General features: G+C 30.4%; 1 protein-coding gene across 1 annotated transcript; it reads right to left on the bottom strand.

Moving 5' to 3' along the window:
- Positions 1 to 2674: 2674 nt before the first annotated feature.
- Positions 2675 to 7593, bottom strand: LOC112638294. Its single transcript, XM_025409785.1, has 6 exons — positions 7235 to 7593; positions 4989 to 5127; positions 4050 to 4143; positions 3589 to 3911; positions 3046 to 3384; positions 2675 to 2815 (listed from the first exon to the last, which is right to left on the bottom strand). Exons 1-4 carry the CDS (start codon positions 7379 to 7381, stop codon positions 3848 to 3850), a joined length of 444 nt encoding a protein of 147 aa, XP_025265570.1. The 5' UTR covers positions 7382 to 7593; the 3' UTR covers positions 2675 to 2815; positions 3046 to 3384; positions 3589 to 3847.
- Positions 7594 to 23087: the final 15494 nt, after the last annotated feature.

The following is a 23087-nucleotide window of genomic DNA, read 5'->3' as shown; positions in this document are numbered from 1 at the left end:
AATATTATGATAAAAAATTGAAAGCATTTCCAAAAGAATTCATTGTTTTAATAATTAAATTTTAAATAATTGCATTTACTCCGCGATAATAATCATCCTTGTGGATATCTCTAGCTAGTCCAAAATCAATTTTAATGACACGATACTCGCGATTTCTCGAAGATACTAAACAATTGCGACACGCTAGATTTCTATATACGAAGCGTAACTCTTCCAAGTAGCAACAACCTCGCGCAACATCTTCGCACATGGCAAATAAATCCTGCAAACGCAGAGCATGTAGATCTGACGCTTCCAAATTTCGACAATCTCTCAAATATTTTGACAGATCAGTTTCCATCAATTCCAACACTAGTAATGGAGAATCCCCATCTTCACAAATGGCCAACAATCTTAATATATGTTCATGTCGAAAGTGACTCATAAGCTTGACTTCTTTTAAAAATTTATTTTTCTCATTGGAAGAAGCATCTTTCCGAAGCGTTTTTATTGCAACGGATATTTCTATGCCGGACCTTTCTAAATTCTTCACATTTCCTTGAAATACCTGCAAAATATTTGATACAAATTTAAATATGTACTTAAAAATGTATAGAATAATGTCAAGTATCGTTATATTTTATTTTATATTAAATAATTCAACGAAAATTATGTAACAAAGTACATGATGTTGTCTCATCTAAATTTTATATTACATATAATCTACTATAAAAATTCATATAATTTATGTCCTTATTAGGAAAGGTCTGTTTTTTTGAAACTAGAAATTAATTTGAAACACATTGCTTGAAAAAACTAATTTTTACCTTTCCAAATGCGCTGCTACCAAGAAGTTTTATTAATGTGTTTTGTTTACGTTCGATTTTAGTTATCGCTTATTCATCCGGGTTATAATGTAACAATGTAGGACTGTAAAGCATATTCAATTGAGTGTTTTGGCAAGGTACTTCATGTAGAATCGCTAATTCCATGTCGGCCATTGTTGAAGGCAAAAATTGCTCATTATTATTTCTGCGTCGATGATATACTGTTATAAAATTTCGATTTAATTATGTAATAATATGTATTATAAAATTTATCGTTTTTTAGTAAATTTATTAGTTTAATTTTATATAAGTAAATCACTAGTAAATTAATAGTTTCAGTAAATCTCTATTATATCAGATATATATGCATAATCTACAATTTAAGTTGATACCTATATCAAATATACTTACAGCAGTAAAAATAGCAGATGCAGATTATAATAACTATAACGATAAAACTTAACATCAATAGTAAATAATAGTTCGTCTTTCCAGGAGTGTTCGAAATATCATCTATTTTACGCAAAAACATAATTTTAATATTTTTGTGTGTGCGTTTTATTTAAAAACTTATATCTACTAATAACGTTATTATAAATTAATTAATAATAAAAGAATAATAAATTAATAATAAATTAATAATAATAAATTAATAATAATAAATTAATAATAAATAAATAATAATAAATTAATAATAAATAAATAAATTTTTTAAATTTTATCAGTCTCTATTCATATAGAAAAAAATAAGCATATAATATTACAACATCTATGCACCATAGAATATTACAGCTACTTTGTGACAATGTTGCAATATTGCAAATTGTAACACATTACGGAAACATTGCAGAAATATAAATTAACAAAGTTAGATATTAGGAATACGATATTTATATTTTAGAAACATTTTAAAACTATAACACTCTTTAATTTTTTCGCACCTCTCAATTGCGTAGCCCAATGGTTCAAAAAGTGTTTTCTATTTTTTCTTGACTAGTGTATTTTATACGTAATATTTTAAATGATTGCAGTAACATTGCATTCTTTCAAATATATTAGACTGCAATGTTGTTATAATATATATTTCATTGCAATATTGCAAAAAGTGAACATCTTAACGTTGTCATCATAACATTGTCTTATAATAATAACTCTAATAAGGAGAGTTTCGCGATCGATTTGCAGTATTGCAATGAAATTATTCTTCAATATATCTGCAACCTTATTGTGTTGTATAGATATCTTAATTTGCTTACCACGTTTGCTACCACGTATTGAAAAAATAAATCTTTCATCAATCGACCATGTAAAAGTTTCGTCATATTCGGGATATCTCAATATCAAGCGAAACTTGTATAAAGTTCCCAATTGTAAATTTCCGATATGATATATTATTTCTTTGTTATAATTCATTTTAATATACTTCGTTGTTTGCCTCTTTTCTGCTGCAATATCTTTATACTCTAGTGTAGAAAAAACCGTCAAATTAATGTTTGAAATCCATGAAATGTCCATGCTATTTATGTTGACTTCGCTCAAAGTAATATTGTTTGGTTCTGAGTATATGTGATTGATCTTGCTTAAATTCTCGTTGTAGAAATCGCTGAAATTACTTGGATACATATTTGTATGCATTTGGGACGCTCTTGAGACTTGCGTATTTCTTTTTCAAAACATAGAGAATATATTGCGAATCAAATGCTAAAATGTAAATGTTTGTTTTGTCAATCGTCATAGATTCGAAATTGACATCATAACTTATGTTCAAAATGTAATTGTACTTAGAAATATTAATGTCTGTTACAATTGTACTCCAATCATTTAATCAGTAAATTAACGATTCTTCATTATTCATGTTATCAATTATCATATTACTAAAAGACTTTATATAATAAATTAGTTGAAAGGAAGTATTCATCTCAACAATTTGCTCGTTTTTTTCATCGAAATGATATTTTATCATATCATATTTTGTAGTCGTCTGATTGTATGATGTGTAATATAAAATTCTAAAAAATATATAATTATTTTACTCATTATGAAACATTATTTTAACAAAAACAGAACTTATATGTAGTAAAAATTTAAAATTCTTATAATTATATAATAACTTATTATGTCCTTTTACTTATGATGTTAATTATAAAACTACGTAAAATACGTATTATAAAAAAATTACAAATTTGCATAAATCTTTAATGGAAAAATTGTTTTTTCAGGTGAACGGTAGTAGACGTACCCTATAGATGGTAATACATTTAAACAGTCAATAGCAAAGATTTTTTTCAAAATATTATCAAATTTAATTATGCCATTTTCCCATATTGTTAAGTCGAACTTTACAATGTAGTGAGAGTTTACAGAGTTTACAGAGTAGCCTGACTCTTGATAGGTCAAATATAGATTCCTTGCTACTCAGTCAATGCAGAGATCATGTAGATCATGATCAAAGCTATTTATTTTTGTTGCATGATCAAAGATATTATTTTCATTAATCTTCAATGTCATTAAGTCTCTTCGGGTTATCCAATATATTCTATATTCTTGTATCGAATAAGCGACATCTATTAATCTTGATCTAAAAAAAGGAGTCAACTATAATAGTATATTAAAAAAATTATAGTTGAAATTTCTAATTTTATAATTATTACTACTATAATGTTGATAATAAACTTGTGCTATAATGTTAATAATAAACTTGTGCGTAGTAATAATAACTTTATCTTTATAGTGTCAAAAATAATTTCATAATTCTAACTATTTTTTTTATCAATATACGTACTGTAACGATATGTCAAAATTAGTAATGATGTTTAAATCCGCGTCCCATATTTGGATATCTCAATTCATTGTGAGTAATAATTTAGGTATTGGATTTCCATGTGTAGTCGACACATTGATTAAATCCGTGTAATTTCCAGCAACAATTTTTGTATGCGCACGTACTCGAAAATAATATGTCATGTTAAATGTTAGATTGTGAACCGTGTGCTCCAATTTTGTAGTGGTGATATTTTTATCGTCGCAGATTTGAATCGCTTTTAAATGAAAAAACACTGCACCGTGTACCCTTGTACTATTTCATCGGATTCAGGTTGATTCCATCTATAAAAGAATAACATTTCAGTCTTTTTATATTTAGTAAAATTATAATAGAATTAACATTTTGATATATTTATGTCGTTGAATTTAAGAAAAGAGAAAAAAATGAAAGAATACAAACTGATAATTTAGATTCTTTACCTCAATGTCACAAAAATGTCGTTTACTTTTTCTGTGAATTGACTGTCGAATTGTACAAATGCTCTGAGAGATGTTGGTTTGTCCAAATTGTTTTCTAGAATAGATTGTACATATTAACATAATTATAACAACATAATAATTAAGTAACGAGCACTGAGAGCCCAATAAACGCGACTTCGCCCCGATATTTTTCCTGTCTACATCTCTCCAGGGGGTTAAAGGGGTTGTTATAGAAGTCTCAAACCAAGAGAATCTATAACTTGGCATATGTGCATATGTCTTAAAAAAATTTTTCGCGAACAATTAATGTTCGTAAAAATTTACGCATTGCCATCCGCGTTTATTGGGCTCTCAGTGCTCGTTACTTAATTATTATGTTGTTTAAATACATAGAGCCGAATTATATACCAATTTATTTAACATAATTATATTAATAATTATGTGGATATCTCAGTAAATCAGAGAGAACAATTTAATGTGAAAATAAAGGAAAGAGAAAAAATAAATAAAAAAGCAATTTACAAAATATGGAAATTAACACAATATTGACCTCTAAAAAAATAATATAAAAACTTTTTTATTTAAGATTTGGAAAAGTAATCGTTAATTCATGGCAAAAACGAATAAATAACTTTCAATAAAATAAGAAGTACTTTTCGAAAAATTCCTGTAACTTAAGAAATCAAAAGTATAATATTTGCGATTGCTTTAAAACCAAGTAGCAAATTAATAAAATTGACTTTACCTTAAATCATGTACAATGTTATATTTGTATTATGTCTTTTTATTTCTTTTTTGGACAAAATAGAATTTATATTTTTTTCACTGCTGAAGATATTTTTAGATTTGATTTCCACTCTCTCTTAAATTTAAATTATGTTTACCCTTTTTCGTCATAGATTAGGTTATTAATGTTTGATACATTTTTTTGTAACTTACCGATAGATTCTGGGATGATAGAAATATTTGCAAGTGTAACTTCATCGACTTTTTGCTCATTTCTCATAATACTATCAGAATGACTCCGGTCAGATTTGAAATTTAGTACATGATTATTTTTCTCGGACATTAAAATATCCTTCACAAAGTGTAACATACGAAAAGAATTATAAAATGAATATTGTTGAAGCAGTTGTTTCTGATTCTTTTAATGATAAATTATATAAATTATAAAATTAAACGAAAAATTACCATTCGTTTTTTGTATGCTTAATAATATCGGTTTGATATAAACCATTCCTAAATTTAATGCGATTTTAGTTTTATTCATATTGTTAACTGTATTTTTTATTTTTTTTTAAAACATCTTGTATAAACATAACTTATCATATCAAAAAGAAAATCAATCAATATAGGTTAACAAGAGTCAATGACGAATCATAACAGCTTTTAGCAAGTAGTAGAAGCGAAAGTGTAATTCTTTGCATTTATTAAAACAATTTTGTCTAACGATTTGATTTTTTCTCATGATAGATTAGTTAACTCTTCTCAATTTTACGTAACTTAAATTTTTTTCAAAAATTTGCCGATATTACTAAAGTTCTATTAATGTTTGTACTTCACGCATAAAAAGGTTAAAAATATTGTTTCTTTACAGTTATTAAATATTAGTCATAGAAATTATATATATTCTTTTATTTATATCTTTGTCAAGATTTTTCTCGAGTGTCGTTATATTTTTAACAATCAAATCCTGAAAATGATAATATAAATCGATAATGATATCGATAAGAATATGTGCATGTAATTGTATATGAATGGATATATGTACAATGAAAATTAATATAAATTCTAGCAATTGTTATCGAATGTATCGTCGATTGAAATATTAGCGTTAATAGATACAATTTGAAGAGTGTTTGATGAACGATTTTTTTTGTTAGACGGATTTTCTATCTCGATATTTAGCTCTGTTTCGTTATATATAATTACCCTTAACAAAAAGAAGTGGTGCTAACTTTTCAAATTAATTTCTTAAAATAAAATCTACTTAAATCTTATATCAATAAATATTATAAATATTATAAATATTATAAATAATATCTAGAAAGATAAAGAAAGTTTGGAAACTGAAGAAAAATAACATAAAAATCTATTGAAGTGTCATCGTATGTATATATTAATGTAGCCGATAGTAGACAGAAAACTTCATTAAATTTAAAAATTGTTATTTTTTAAATAATTATTATATATATAATTATACATATATGTATATATATATATGTATGTATATATATGTATGTATATATATATATATGTATGTATATACAGGGTGATCCAAAAGTATGGAAACGGCCAAATAACTGTGGAGGAATGCACTTTGGAGAAAAAAGTTCGAGACAAAAGTTGTAGGATTTTTCCCGGGCAATCCGACGGTGACCTTAGATTTGACCTTGGATAGTCATTTGAAGGTCACATAAAGATTACCTTCTGGAATTGTTAATTGCAAATTACATATTTTTTCTTAGAAACAACTATGTGCTTTCTTTACACCAATTGATTCCTCTCATTATTTTGTACATAAAAGTATGAAGGTAAGATAATCGAAAAATGAATGGTTTACTAGATATTTTATGGTTTATGTAAAATTAAGAAATTATTTCAAGCCTTATAACTCAAAAAGTACTTAATAAAAAGGTACTTAATTATAGTGTTTTGGAAAGCTCTCGAGATAAGCTACAAGAATATGCAATGAAAAATAGAAAGTTCCATTTAAGAAATTGAAGGTAATCTTTATGTGACCTTCAAATGACTATCCAAGGTCAAATCTAAGGTCACCGTCGGATTGCCCGGGAAAAATCCTACAACTTTTGTCTCAAACTTTTTTCTCCAAAGTGCATTCCTCCACAGTTATTTGGCCGTTTCCATACTTTTGGATCACCCTGTATATATATCTAGAGAGAGAAAGAGAAAGAGAGAAAATACATAGTCAAATTTTAAAATATCGTTTTAATTAAATTCAATATACTATATAACATTCATTTGTAAATAAAATTTCGAAACTTTATCCATCTGTTTTTTACAACATTATATATATTTTTTATTTTTATATTGAATTGTTTTATTTTATCTTATCTTATTATAATATATAGATAGAATATATAATATATTCATTCATTTTTAGTCACACTACTAGCTGCAATAACATTCAATTGTTTCTTAATCAAGCGAAAAATATCTCCTACCTGCGTGAAATTTAAATCCGGATACATGGAAATACTTTCTTCCTGAAGGATGTTTGAAGTGTTATCATCCTTCGACGTGATAGTTGCCTTTGTCAATATTAAACCTTTCAATAAAACACATAAAATTGTTCCAAACATAATTTGCATTTTTGGTAAACGTTTGCACTCAATCGGTTTCCGTTCAACCCTCAATTAATTGTTTTTTTTACTCTACTAATTCTTATGTGTAAATCGAATTGATATTAATTCACATAGATACATATATTTTCGATAAGTTCTTTGAAAGTCTATTTTAACGAATCGCAAGTTATTATCTTCTAATATTATGTTTTTAGATTTCTCTTTATGATCACGATCACAGTATATATGCTAAGATTAAATTAGAGAATTCTTAGTAAGTAAATAATTTCTATGGTACATATTCATTGGATTGTATCGCGAATACAAGAATATAATTATTATTATCTTTCTTTTTTCATTAATAGAAAAGCAGTCAATAAAAAGGTAATTACAATCAAATTACAAACCATCTAAGAAGTTATAGAATTATAAATCTTGTAATATTTTCAGCCATATTCAAGCACACATAGCGTATAATCGAATTCACTTCAATATTTGCTATATCTGTTTTTAAATATGTAATTATGACAATTCGTACGATTGTGTTACTACGTGCTATGTTTTTTAAAATCCACTATTCATACACAATTACACGGTTTCTCTAATCTTCATATGCAGTTCGAATCAAGCGGTAAATAACTGTGGTAGCGTTTGGCTAGCGATCACAGTAGTAACTGACTTCGAATGGTCAATTCGATCTGTTACCATGACATTTTATTAGATCCATTCCGTTTGTAATTTATTTTTTTCCGCGAAGATACTCGTTATTTCAAAAGAAATTTAAATCCTTAAGAATTGTTTGTCAAAAAATTTATATATATAAGACAAAGTTATATATATATATATATATATATAACTTTATAATATTATAATATATTATAACAACTTATAGTATTAATTACTTTATTATTTAAATTATACTACTGTAATTTTGTATGTGACAACCTTTATAATATGCACTAGTGTGCATAAAACTAAATTTTCTCTTTTTCTCGCTATAAATTGCTTTATTTCCAAAAATTTGGGATAAACACGTTAATCACATTTTGTTAAATAATATTGAAAATAATTATGTGATATTAACCGGTTTCCTCTTGTAACTCATTCAGTCCATTCATATTTTAAATGGTACATTTTTGTTTCCAAAAATATTTTTGTATTATTAAAGAGACATTCTGCATAAGAATATTTTTAATAATTTCAACAAGTGTTTATATAATGTTTTTTTTTAATGGATGCACAATAATATATATATTTTCACAAATATTTATAAATTTATAAAAATTTATTCTCTATAAAAATAATATCAGTACATACAAAAATTTATATATATAATTTGAAATAGAAAAGAGCTCTAAAACATAATGTAAAAAAAACTTGAAAGAAAATTACAATTGTATGTGTTAATATTTATGAATTTACAAAATATTTGATACTAGTTAATACATTAAAGCGCAAATCTTACATAAGATACAAAAATATGCATGTCGAATGTTTAATGAAATATTGAACAAACATTCCAATATTAATATTTGTTTACAATTTATTCCTCTATAATTTATTTATATCAGTTTGATAATATCTATTGGATTCAATAAATCATCTTTTCAATGTCACTTCTAATATATATTATTTTCGAGAAAAAATTTGAAGTTTGATTTAATTTTCGCTGTATTGCAACAACAGATTATTAAAATCAATGGATAGTTAATTCTTTAACTACCATCAATTGTTGTCGTCAATAGATGGCGAAACATTTTATGAAACACAGCTGTCGTCAATAATTACTTTATGATGTGTTGACGCCTATTTCAATTTCAATATTAATGATTCTGTTTCTGTGATGTTATCTCGGGTCTGCAATTATTTATTTTATTCATTCAGTAATTCATTTTATTTATTTATATTACGAATCTCTCTCTCATTCTAAATTATCTAAATTATTTAAATTTTTAAATTACATTAGTATAACATATAAAATATTCTGGATTTTATTTTAATAAACTTAAAATATCTATAAAATGTTCTCGTATTAATTAATACTTTTATAGAGATAGTAATATTTTATAAATTGCTTCACAAAAATATATTATTTAGATATTTTATGCTTAAAGTTCCATGATGAATTATTTGATAAATCAATTTTAGTCAATAAATTAAAATACTTTTATAATTTAATATTCCGCGTTAGTGTATATTTTATAATATAAAAAATATCTCGGCAACGAATTATCGATAATACGATGTTCGACTTTGGCAATATAAAAAAAAAACATAACGCGCTATGTTAGGGCTTTGTCATCATTCGCACGGTGACACTCGAGTAATAAAGTAGTGGTGCGAAACGCCTCATATATTGTAATTTAAACATGACTACGATTAGTATCGAAACATATGTGTTATAATTATTAATAATTAAAAATTAATTAATTTCTAATGAAGGACATAAAAATGTTCCGCAACAATAAATCTTTATCGAATCGCAATCATTCATTACTACGAATAAAAATTGAAATAGGAAATACATAAAAGGAGATAAGAGAATTAATTATGTTATGATCTTTCGATCATTAATGCTTATTATAATAATATTTCTTTAAAAATATTATAATTAAATATTAAATTAATATTTCGACCAATGCTTTAAATTTTCTTAATCGGCAATCCTCGTTAATTATACAATAGTTATATATCACGATATATATATATATATATATATATATATATATATATTAATTTAATCTTTTAATCTTACAATACATTAAAATGTTGGATATATAAGATACATTAACATGTTAAAATATTTCCACAATGAATTATCCTAATATCCTACCTTGGCGACATAAACAGTGAGCTGATGATTTTGTTTTACGGTCTTGTTATGTGAATTTAAATTTGTATACTTTATTACTAGATAAATTTTAAATTATATATTATATTATATAATATAACCCACCCATAGGGTACACCTTGTCGTGGTTGGATGGTGCCTTGAGTTTTATCTTAAATTTTTCTATTTATGATAAATTTAAGGAGCCTGAAGGGGAAGCTATCCTTTCGCCTCGTCGGTGCCGTCAACGTGCCGCAGACGATTCGTCACCGCGTTTTCGCGTTGTAATATTTTCACATTATCGAGCTTCATGCTCAAGTCGGCTTAGTGATGGTCACGCTCTACTTCGTCACAATTCGGGCCGAATCGCTTGACGAAGTAGAGCGTGACCATCACTAAGCCGACTTGAGCATGAAGCTCGATAATGTGAAAATATTACAACGCGAAAACGCGGTGACGAATCGTCTGCGGCACGTTGACGGCACCGACGAGGCGAAAGGATAGCTTCCCCTTCAGGCTCCTTAAATTTATCATAAATAGAAAAATTTAAGATAAAACTCAAGGCACCATCCAACCACGACAAGGTGTACCCTATGGGTGGGTTATATTATATAATATAATATATAATTTAAAATTTATCTAGTAATAAAGTATACAAATTTAAATTCGATCAATTGCTAAATTTAGAATTCGATCAATTGCTCGGAATGGTCGTCAATGGGTCTTTTAAAATGCAAAATTAAATATTATAAAATTTGAATTCGGAAAAGCGCGATGAAACAATCGAATAAATTCAAATAATTAGCTCCGTGATGAAATGTTTAATAAATAATCAATTTTAATCAACAAATTAAAATACTTCTATAATTTAATATTCACCTCGTGTATATTTTATAATATATAAAATATTTCGGGATCCAATTATCAATAATATTATGTTCGATTTTGATGACGTAGACAATAGCTATTGTTTGTACATTATAGTATTGCTATCATTTGCTCGATGATATTCGAGCAATAAAGTTTAGATATTTTCCGATATCTGTGAGCGTAAAATAATATTCTCTATCTAGAGATAGTTTAGATTTATTTATATTGCGATATTTTACGATATTTTGCGATATCTGGGGGCGCAGACTATTATTATGCATTTAGGAGTAGTTTAGATTTATTTATATATTGCAATATTTTGTGATATTTTGTGGCGTAGTTTTATTTTCATTGAGGAAAATATCTAAAATAATGATACGATATGCTTCGTATGTTAATTAAATGTATAATAAATAATTATTTAATTAATCTATAAATTGAAAAACTTCCACAATTTAATATTTTCATATTTATTATATGTTACGGCTTCATATATATATATATATATATATATATATATATATATATATGCCATATATAGGGTGTCCCATTTTAATCGATGACCCCGATGAATAACTTTTTTAATTTTGATTGTAGGAAAAAATGTTTCAGACAAAAGTTGTATGGATTGAAGGAGGACATAAGATGATATCATTGGTTTTATCTTGAAAAGTTGTTTGAAGGTCACATGAAGGCCACTTTCAATTTTTTTAATGGAACCTCCTATTTTTTATTACTTATTCTTGTAGCTTATCTCGAGAGCTTTTCAAAACACTATAATAAAGTATTTCTTTATTGAGTACTTTTCGAGTTATGAGGCTTGAAATTATTTCTTAATTTTACATAAACCATAAAATATCTAGTAAAATATTCATTTTTCGATTATCCTACTTTAATACTTTTATCCTACCTTAATACTTTTATGTATAAAATAATGAGAGGAATCAGTTATTGTAAAGAAAACACATAATTATTTCGAAGAAATAATATGTAATTTGCAATTAACAATTCCATATTTTTTCTTAAAAACAACTGTGTTTTTCCTTTACACCAATTGATTCCTTTCATTATTTTGTACATAAAAATATTAAGGTAGGATAATCGAAAAATAAATATTTTACTAGATATTTTACGGTTTATATAAAATTAAGATATTATTTCAAGCCTCATACCTCGCAAAGTACTTAATGAAAACTAACTTAATTATAGTGTTTTGGAAAGCTCTCGAGATGAACTAAAAAAATATGTAAAAGAATACAGGGTGTCCCATTTAAAAAGTTGGATGTGACCTTCACGTGACCTTCAGGTGACTCTTCAATGTCAAACTAAAGACACCATCTTATGTCCCCCTTTAAGCCATACAACTTTTGTCTGAATCATTTTTTCCTACAATCAAAATTAAAAAAGTTATTCGGGGTCATCGATTAAAATGGGACACCCTATATGCCATATATATATTTGACGCATGCGCAAAGTGCTACCGTCAACTAACTGCGAGAAAGAAGCTATCATTTACACCATAATGTTTTCGCTCATTCCTCCTACAGAACTGGCAATATAGGAGTACTATATACAGAGTGTCCCACTTAACTCTTGACACATCAAAATATCTCGTGAAGTCTAAAAGATACAAAAAAATGTTTCAGACAAAAGTTATATGGTTTCAAAGGGGACATAAGGTGGTGTTATTAGTTTGACCTTGAAGAGCCTCCTGAAAGTCACGTGAAGGTTACCTCCAACTTTTTAAATGGGAGACCCTATATACTTTTGCATATTCTTGTAGCTCATCTCGAGAGCTTTCTAAAACACTATAATTAAGTTAGTTTTCATTAAATACTTTTCGAGTTATAAGGCTTGAAATCATTTCTTAATTTTACATAAACCGTAAAATATCTAGTAAAATATTCATTTTTCGATTATCTTACCTTAATACTTTTATGTACAAAATAATGAGAGGAATCAATTTGTGTAAAGAAAATATACAGTTGTTTTTAAGAAAAAATATGAAATTATTAATTGCAAATTACATATTTTTTTTTAAAACAATTATATTTTTTCTTTACACCAATTGATTCCTCTCATTATTTTGTGCACAAAAGTATTAAGGTAAGATAATCGAAAAATAAATATTTTACAAGATATTTTATGGTTTATGTAAAATTAAGGAATGATTTCAAGTCTCATAACTCGGAAAGTACTTAATGAAAACTAACTTAATTATAGTGTTTTGGAAAGCTCTTTAGAGTTGAGCTATAAAAATATGTAAAAGCATATAGAGTGCCCATTAAAAAGTTGGAGCTGACCTTCATGTGACCTTCAGGTGGCTCTTCAAGATCAAACTAATGACACCATCTTATACCCCCCTTGAAACCATACAACTTTTGTCTGAAACATTTTTTCGTATCTTTTAGACTTTACGAGATATTTCGATGTGTCAAGTTAAATGGAACACCCTATATATGGCTTTCGCACATGAATTGCCATAACCATAAACGTAAAGCATAAACGAAAGCTGAAGAACCAATCAGAATATTGCTTTAGCTTTATGTATCCTAGAAGACGATAGAAATGATGATAAAGTTGGCCGTAAGCAGAAGTAACTAGAGGGTTTCAACCGGTTGAGGGTCTCCGCACAAGGTGTTCCGTATCGCATTACGTTACGTTAAGTATCAATGGTAAATTTAATTTTGTACGTAAACTTGAACTTCAGTCATGTAAGGCATGTCTTTACGTTACGATTTTTTCTGTGCGTTGACTGAAGTTTAAGTTTACGTACGGAATTAAATTTACCATTGATACTTAACGTAACGTAATGCGATACGGAACATCTTGTGCGCAGGCTCTGAATATACTTCTGCTTACGGCCAACTTTATCATCCAGTACGTTCAAAAATATGTTTGATCGGTGTTGGGAAAAAAGATAAAGTTGGCAGTATTGAAAACTCCAGTGCTGCTGTGGCGACCAGCTAGCGGAAAAACAGTCACACTCAACAGTTGGCAGAATTGTATAAGCGCGCAGCGCCACTCGAAATGGAGAGAATTCCTTCTTCTCTTCCATTGTCCGTGCGATAGTGAACACGTGTAATACGTAGCGCGTTTCAAATATATTTTACATTGTGATATTAATATTGGTCTTCATTTTGGACACCCGATCCTTTATTATCCCCACAGGGAAATAATTGGTGACCCCGACGTGATCGGTGACAAGCAACGAACGCCGCAAGATGGCTAAGAAAAGGCTTAATCTAATTTACGCGATCGAGCACGTGGCACAGTCGCGATGTCCGTACACCGCTCACCGCCTCAAAGCATACACGGCGACGAAGAGGCGCCTGAAAATGCGCGCAGGGATGACCCACTGCGAAATAGGTACGGAGCAATATCGAGGGCCGAGACCGAGACACCTGAAGAAACTGGGATTTATAGCGCCAAGTTGATCAAGTTACCGCCATTTTGGTGAGATAACCCGACACTCTGGTTCATGCAGGTAGAAGCCTCCTTTACATTATCAAGGATCACGAGCGATGATAGTAAGTACCGTTACGTATTGGTCAATCTAGATGCTACCGTACTACCGTTCGTCAGACATCGTAACCTCCCCGCCTGCAACGAACAAGTACGACGTACTGAAACGGTGAATCATCGACGCGTATGGTGAGACGAGCGAAACAAAGTTGCGAAGACTGCTACGTAACCACGAGTTGACGGATGACAAGCCATCTAATTTTCTGCAAAAATTACGTAATTTTTTTTAGCAGGGGATCAGTGCAGCGACATTGTTCTACGCACGTTATTTCTGGAACAACTACCAAACAACGTACGTAGTATCCTAGCAATCAGCGAGGTAGGTGATTTATCCAAACTATCGTTACAAGCAGACAAGATTTTAGATATGTCAAAGGTTAACATAAGCCAGGTCTGTCTTAGCACAAGCGACGCATCAAATGCCAGGAAACCCGAATCTACCTCTGAGATCGCAGAGCTGAAAGCCTCAGTAGAAGCCCTAGCGAAGCAATTCAAGAAACTTCAAACTGGACGGCGGAGAAGCCGAAGCAGATCAAGGAATAGACCTCACCGTAACAAGTCACCAGCAACAAAGGAGCATAAAGGTACCGATATATGTTACTATCATACTAGATTCGGCAAAGAGGCCTACCATTGCTTAACGCCATGCAAGTGGAAGAAAGAGGACGCGGAAAACTAACTGCGTCGTCTGATATGGCGGGTATCAACGGCGCACATTCACCCCGCCTCACAATAACAAATAAAGATAGTCGCATACGTTATCTTGTGGATACGGGAGCAGACGTGTCCGTCCTACCAAAAAACCTAGTCAAAGGCAAAATTACGGCAGGTAATTTTAGGTTATACGCCGCTAACAACACGCCTATCATCACCTACGGAACGAAACTAGTCAAATTGAGCCTAGGATTAAGAAGAAGCATCAAATGGACATTTTTAATAGCAGACGTCAAACAGCCTATCTTGGGAGCAGATTTTTTAGCTCATTATGGACTGTTAGTCGATCTTGGACGAAGGACACTCTTGGATTCAACAACTAAATTCGAAATAAGTGAAAAGTTATCAACAACGAAAATAGAAGAACTTACTACCTTCAGTCCAACTAGTCCTTTCGTCGATCTCTTACGGGAATTCAGTGCGATAACCAATCCGGTAAGCCATATAGAGTACAAACCTAAGCATAATGTAGCGCATTACATTGTTACGACATGCCCACCAGTAGCAGAGCCAGCACGCAGGCTAACAGGAAAAAAATTAGAAATGGCGAAACAACAATTCCAGCATATGTTAGATGCTAACATTTGCCGACCGAGCAACAGCCCGTGGGCAAACCCACTTCATATGGTGCCGAAGAAGAATGGAGATTGGAGAATCTGCGGAGACTACAGACGCCTCAACAGGATAACAGTCCCAGACAGATATCCAATCCCACACTTGCACGATTTTGCACACTGCCTGAGAGGATGCAAAGTGTTCACAACACTAGATTTAGCACGCGCATCCCATTAGCAGAAAAGGATCGCCCGAAGACAGCCGTCATAACACCCTTTGGCCTCTACGAATACAACGTGATGCCTTTTGGTTTAAGGAACGCCGCGCAATCATTCCAAAGGTTGATGGACAATGCACTTCGGGGACTGGACTTCTGCCATTGTTACATAGACGACATACTTATTGCATCTCCGGACATGGGAATACACCGTAAGCACTTACGTTTAATTTTCGAATGACTACAACAATACGGCCTTTCCATCAACGTTGCTAAATGCAACTTCGCCAAAAACAAGGTGTTACCTAGGCTACGTAATCAACGAGCAAGGAACTCAACCGTTAGACGATAAGATTAAAGCCATTAAAGAATTCGAGAAACCAACGAATGTCAGCGAACTTCGTCGTTTTCTAGGAATTATAAACTTTTACAGACGTTTCATGCCAAATGCAGCACAAATACAAGCACCGCTCCATCAATACCTTTAAGGAGCAAAGAAAAAAGACAAACGCGCAATCCAGTGGAACCCAGAAACAGAAAAAGCTTTCGACGAATGCAAGCAGCAACTAGCACACGCAACGTTAATAGCACATCCAATTACAGACGCAACCCTAGCTTTAAAAACTGACGCATCAGATACAGCGATGGGAGCAGTATTGGAACAATATAACGAAGGAACATGGGAACCTCTTGGCTTCTTTTCTAAGAAACTCAGTACAACACAAAAAAACTACAGCACATATGACAGAGAGTTGCAAGCTATATACAGTGGACTAAAGTTCTTCCGTCAACTAGTCGAAGGACGCAAGTTACTGATCAAAACAGATCACAAACCACTTACTTACGCATTCTTGCAGAAATCCTCCAAATCCACGCCAAGACAGACAAGACAGTTGGACTATATAAGTCAATTTTCCACGTAAATAGTATACATCAAAGGAGACAACAACACAGTAGCAAACGCATTATCACGAATAAGTGCAATCGACATGCCGATCATCGTTACCACAGAAGAATTAGCGCAAGAACAAGAAACTGATGAAGAACTGCAGAAATTACTACAAGAAGGAACTCACTCACTCCAATTGAGGAAACTCCGCCTTTGACAACACCGAAACTACCATCTACTGCGACATCTCACAAGAAGAAGTACGGCCATACGTACCAGTAACATTACGAAAACGAATATTTGACAATACACACGGACTATCTCATCCGAGCGGACGCACGACGAAACAACTAATAAGTCGACGATTTGTTTGGCCCGATATGAACAAGCACATTAACGAATGGGCAAGAACTTGTCTACCATCAAAGGAACAAGATACACAGACACAACAGAACCGTTCCAGAACACATTCCAATTCCTAATACAAGATTCAATCACATATGGACACATATATACACATATATACACATGGACATCCTGGGACCACTACCCACTATCCAGGGATATCGTTACTGTGTTACCATAATAGACAGATTCACAAGATGGCCGGAGGCAATACCAGTGAAGGACATAATAGCAGACACTATCATCAGTGCCTTTTTCGACGGCTGGATCGCTCGATTCGGCGCACCAAAAACCATCACCACAAATCAAGGTACCCAATTTGAGTCATTACTATTTAAAGCTTTAACAAATTTGATTGGCAGCCAACGTACGAGGACATCCGCTTACCACCCCGCGTCAAATGGAATGATAGAGCGATGGCATCGCTCGCTGAAAACGGCAATCCGTTGCCACGAATCGAAAAACTGGTTAGAAGCACTGCCAGTAGTACTCCTCTGACTACGATCCAGTTATAAGAAAGACATAAAATCGACAGCGGCAGAAATGGTATACGGAACCACACTACGCCTTCCAGCAGAATATTTCTACGACGAACAAACGCAACCAAATCCATACATTTTTGTAGAACGTTTTAGGGAACAAATGAGAAACGTCAGACCTGTGGAAACAGCACACCATACCAAAAGACGAGCTTTCACACACGGAACACTACAAAACTGTACTCATGTTTTTGTAAGAGCTGATCGAGTCAAAAGGCCACTAGAAGCACCCTACGAAGGCCCGTTCCTGGTAATGGAGAGACTGACAGACCGCCTATACAAAATACAAATCCATGGAGAAGCGGTAAATATATCAATAGAGAAATTGAAGCCAGCACATATAGAAACACACGCCACAACCGGAAGCCAGCCAACGGAAGTAACCGAAGTCAAAACCACAACCAGGACACTCAACAAAAAAGTCAAATTCGTAACTCAGCATTAGCTGAGTCACTCGAGGGGGAGCCCTGTGGCGACCAGCTAGGGGAAAAACAGTCACACTCAACAGTTGGCAGAATTGTATAAGCGCGCAGCGCCACTCGAAATGGAGAGAATTCCTTCTTCTCTTCCATTGTCCGTGCGATAGTGAACACGTGTAATACGTAGCGCGTTTCAAATATATTTTACATTGTGATATTAATATTGGTCTTCATTTTGGACACCCGATCCTTTATTATCCCCACACTGCGTTTCGTTTCTCCCACTGGGATCATTAGAATACCTCCGGGAACTTAGCCGAGCAACTTCGACTTTTTTAATTTTTTTTTTTTTAATCGTTTGTTGGTCGTTTGTCGGTGATTGTTGGCCTAATTTCATCGTTTGTTGGTTTATATTTTTTTTTAAACAAAAAAATAAAAATTAGCGTAAAGTTAACCTGAAAAATTTCATTTTCGTTCAAAAAGCAGTTAAATCGATACGCAATCATTCGCTGGTGATTGTTGGTTTAATTATAATGTTTAATTATTTGTTGGTTCGGTATTTGCCTTAAAAACGAAAAATAATCTCTTTTATTAAGACCGCATTTACAAAAGTCGTTAGGATCAATCACAGTTGAAGGATAAACAGTCCTCGAATATGATTGGTTAATTTCTTCCCAATAATGTATTGTTTCTTACGACTTTAGGCTTAAACATCTACATAAACTTGGCTGAAGCCTGGAAACTGCTCGAATGAGAAAAAAAAGAAGAAAGTTTCTTCCTCTCGACGTCTTGCTTAAAAAGTGCGGACGGCTTTTGTGCGACTCGTAAGTTTTCAAAATTCTTCATTGTTATTATTGAGATCGGATAAAGCATTTGACTACTAAAATATATATTTCTCTATTTGACTTGTATTCTTTAGATACTTTGACGAAAATTCAGGTATTCTATACTTTAACGAAATAGATGTACATATTTCAACATGGCTGTATCCCAGATAGCACAGTGAATTCTAACAGTAATCTTTAAGTTTTCTCTTTTTTAAATTGTAATTTTTTAGGAATTCATAAATGAATACAATAAGAATGATTGTGGAAGTTACATGCACCATGATTGAATTCTTGAGAATTTCTTAAAGTATTCATATAGTATTCATATAATATTCATATAGTATTCATATAGTATTCATATAGTATTTTTCCATTTCCATAAATGTAAACTTTATGAATTCAATGGGAATAGTATTTGGAACACTAAAAGAATATACTAAATCTAAAAAAATAATTAATTTCAATATTTGCAAAAAAATATTTATTTATATTAAGCCAAAATATATTTGAATCATTAAAATATACATGTATATTTTGCTGATTCAAATATATTTTTGCTTAATATAAATAAATATTTTCTTGCAAATATTGAAATCAATTATTTAAATAAATATTTCTTAATTTAAATAAATATTTTCTTATAAATATTGAATCAATTATTTTTTTAGATTTAGTATATTTTTTCAAACATAAGGAATTTTGTAGGAAAAATTAATACACAATATTATTAATATTTTAACTTTTTTTAAATATAACTTTTTATTTAAAATTAAATGTATGCGCATACAATATATATTATATTTTTATATGCATATATAATTAAAAAAAGTAAATATATATGTAATATAATAAACAACTTATATTAAACGCTGTAATTTAATTAATGCATATAAATATAACTTACTTTTATTTTTTATAATAGTTGATTATTCTTCAATTTCGTCTAAAACTTTTATTGTGATACGTGACTGATAAATCTGTAATAAAATATATGTATGAAATTATATAACATTATATTATACATTAGAAAGACTACAGGAATAAGACATTCTATAAAATTAATATATAAAAGTAATATATGAACATATAATAGAAGTTTGTATTCATATAATCAGAAATCGCCTGTTGAAAGAACATGAACTACATGCAGACAAATATTTATCCAAATTTATCAATAGATAGAGATTTTGATTGACTCTGTTGGCAAACCAACTAAAACAGCTTGTTTACTGAATGAATAAACAACAAAAATAAAGACTGCATGCGTTTATTTCGAGGTTAGGTAGTTGGAATATATTTAGTTCAACTAATACTTACCATTCAATAACACCCAATTATTAATATAATTATGTAGCACTGTACTTTTGTAGTCTGATATAATATATATAAATATATTACCACCTTTTTATTGCAAAATACATGTAGCACACTGCACACTGCACGAAATTACAAGATAAAGTCCGAACCGAACACACACAGTCTCGCACATGCGTGGAAAAGTAACAAGTAATTCCTTATAAATTCTCAAAGTATTCATAGTACTGTCATAAAGTATTCATTAAAATGAATTTATAAAGAATATTTCAAGACGAACTGATTATGAATAATTCTTCAAGAATTCTTCAGATATTCATTTTTCTAATTCTACAAGTATTCTCTAAAATGATTTCCCTATGAACTTATGTTCACCTTTGTGCTATCTGGGATGTTTGCCATCCATAACTTCTATGCAATGTGGAAAATTCCATCGTTCTTCAAATTGGTTTGCTGTATGTTTCCAGAAGTCATTGTCAAATTTTGAAAAAACTTTGTCTCGCAAACTAATCCAAATCGCTTCACAAGTTTCAGGCACAATTTTTAAAATAGTGTTAATCCCTACACGAAACGCATAGGAAAGAGACTTCATACTATCACCTGAAACTAAATAACAAAGACATATCTCCAAACGTGTATTTGCCGATATTGGATTCCGAATACATTTTTGTTTCGTTATGTATGGTTCAACTATGTTTAATAATTCTTCGTATGTTTTTTTATTCATACGGAAATAATTCATAAATTTTTTCATTATAAAAATGTAATTCTCTTATTAGAGTATTACTTGCTCCATATTGTTGACGCTTTTTGGTAAAAAAAATTGGATGAACCCAATATCTTTGTTTTACAATTTTTTTTTATTTTTCTTTTTTGTATAATAAAAAAAAGTCACTTATTTTTTAAATTTTATAATTGACTGTTTATTAGTATTGTTTTTATTTATTCGCTGCTTCTGTAAAGCAATGAATAAATAAAAACAATACTAATAAAGATATTAATAAATCTGAGTTCATTTTTAGTTTAATATTCAATGATAATAAGTTATTATATCACACTTTTGATTATATGGCATTCATACATATATATTTACGTGATATTCAGATTTTCATCGTTCACATGGAATATAAAATAGCGTATCGCGTATCGCGTATAACAAATAAATTGTAAGCATTTAGCATTTCTGTTGGAATTTTCTATTAGAATAAAAATATCATTGGTTATACGCGATACGCGATACGCCATTTTATATTCCATGTGCATTAAGGATTTTCAATTCTGCGTAACAGAAAATGTGTAATGCCTCTGATTGGTTACGCAAAACGCGTTACGCGGAAAATATTAGTCCATGGGATCGCACCCTTAGAGTCATTATCTTGCTGGAAGATAAAGTTATTTTCTAAACCCAATTTCAAAAGAGATTCTTCTAAATTCTCGCACAATACATCAATATATTCTTCTACCGTCATGATGCCTTCAATTTGAGCCAAATTACCAATCCCAAACCATGTAAAGCAGCCCCATACCATAATATTATCGCCTCCATATTTTACAGTCTTCTAAATAAAACCGATTCGAATTTGCCAAGAAGTACGCGAATATGTCTCTAGACTTTTGGAAAAAAGTATTGTGGTCCGATGAGAGCAAGTTTGAATTATTTGGACAAAAACGACAGTCTAGGATATGGCAAAAACCTGGTGAGGCTCTTAAAGAAGTAAATATTCAGAAGACTGTAAAATATGGAGGCGGTAATATTATGGTATGGGGATGCTTTACATGGTCTGGTATCGGTAATTTGGCTCGAACTGAAAGCATCATGATAGCAGAAAGATATATTGATGTATTGTGCGAGAATTTGAAAGAATCTCTTTTGAAATTGGGTTTAGAAAACAATTTTATCTTCCAGCAAGATAATGACCCTAAGCATAAGGCGAAGAAAACCACTGCATTTTTCAAATCTACCGAGATAGCCAAGCTTGATATGACATATTTAGCAAACAAATGCATTGCATGTATTATTATATATTTACAGTATATTTGCTGATATCGAAATAGAATGTGTTACGAATGCAGCTATATGTCTGCTTCTACATGCAATTAGTAAACGAAATTTCAAAAGCAAACGGTCTGGAATATTGGTATATTACATTGTCTACAACATGTCAGCAATATGACAGCAATGAATGATTTGTCATTATATCTTGAGCATTATTAGGCATACATGACAACTACAAGACATATATAACGATTTCCATTTGTTGTTGCTTATATGTCTTAAAGCTATGAAGTTTTTTAATTGTAACTCCTTGCTAACAAAGTGTTGACAATATGAAATTGTCACATGTTTACGAAAGCTTTTCCACAAAAAGACGTATAGTTTTCGAGATTGAAATATAATTTTATATAATAGATATTTATTTTTAATTATTACATTTGCAAATAATATATATATTATCCCAAATAGATTAAGATATATATAAATTTAATTACAACTTTATATTAATTATATTACACATAAACGTAACGTAATTACAAAATAAGGAAATAAAAAGATAAACATGAATAAAATTAACAATATTTATTTAAAGAGATAATTTATCATAAAAATAAAATATAAAAAATGAATTAT

This window comes from Camponotus floridanus, unplaced genomic scaffold, assembly GCF_003227725.1.
Source record: "Camponotus floridanus strain SB8 unplaced genomic scaffold, Cflo_v7.5 scaffold280, whole genome shotgun sequence".
Taxonomy (NCBI): domain Eukaryota; kingdom Metazoa; phylum Arthropoda; class Insecta; order Hymenoptera; family Formicidae; genus Camponotus; species Camponotus floridanus.
Note: the sequence above shows the minus strand (reverse complement) of the source record. Positions and strands in the feature narration are given on the sequence as shown.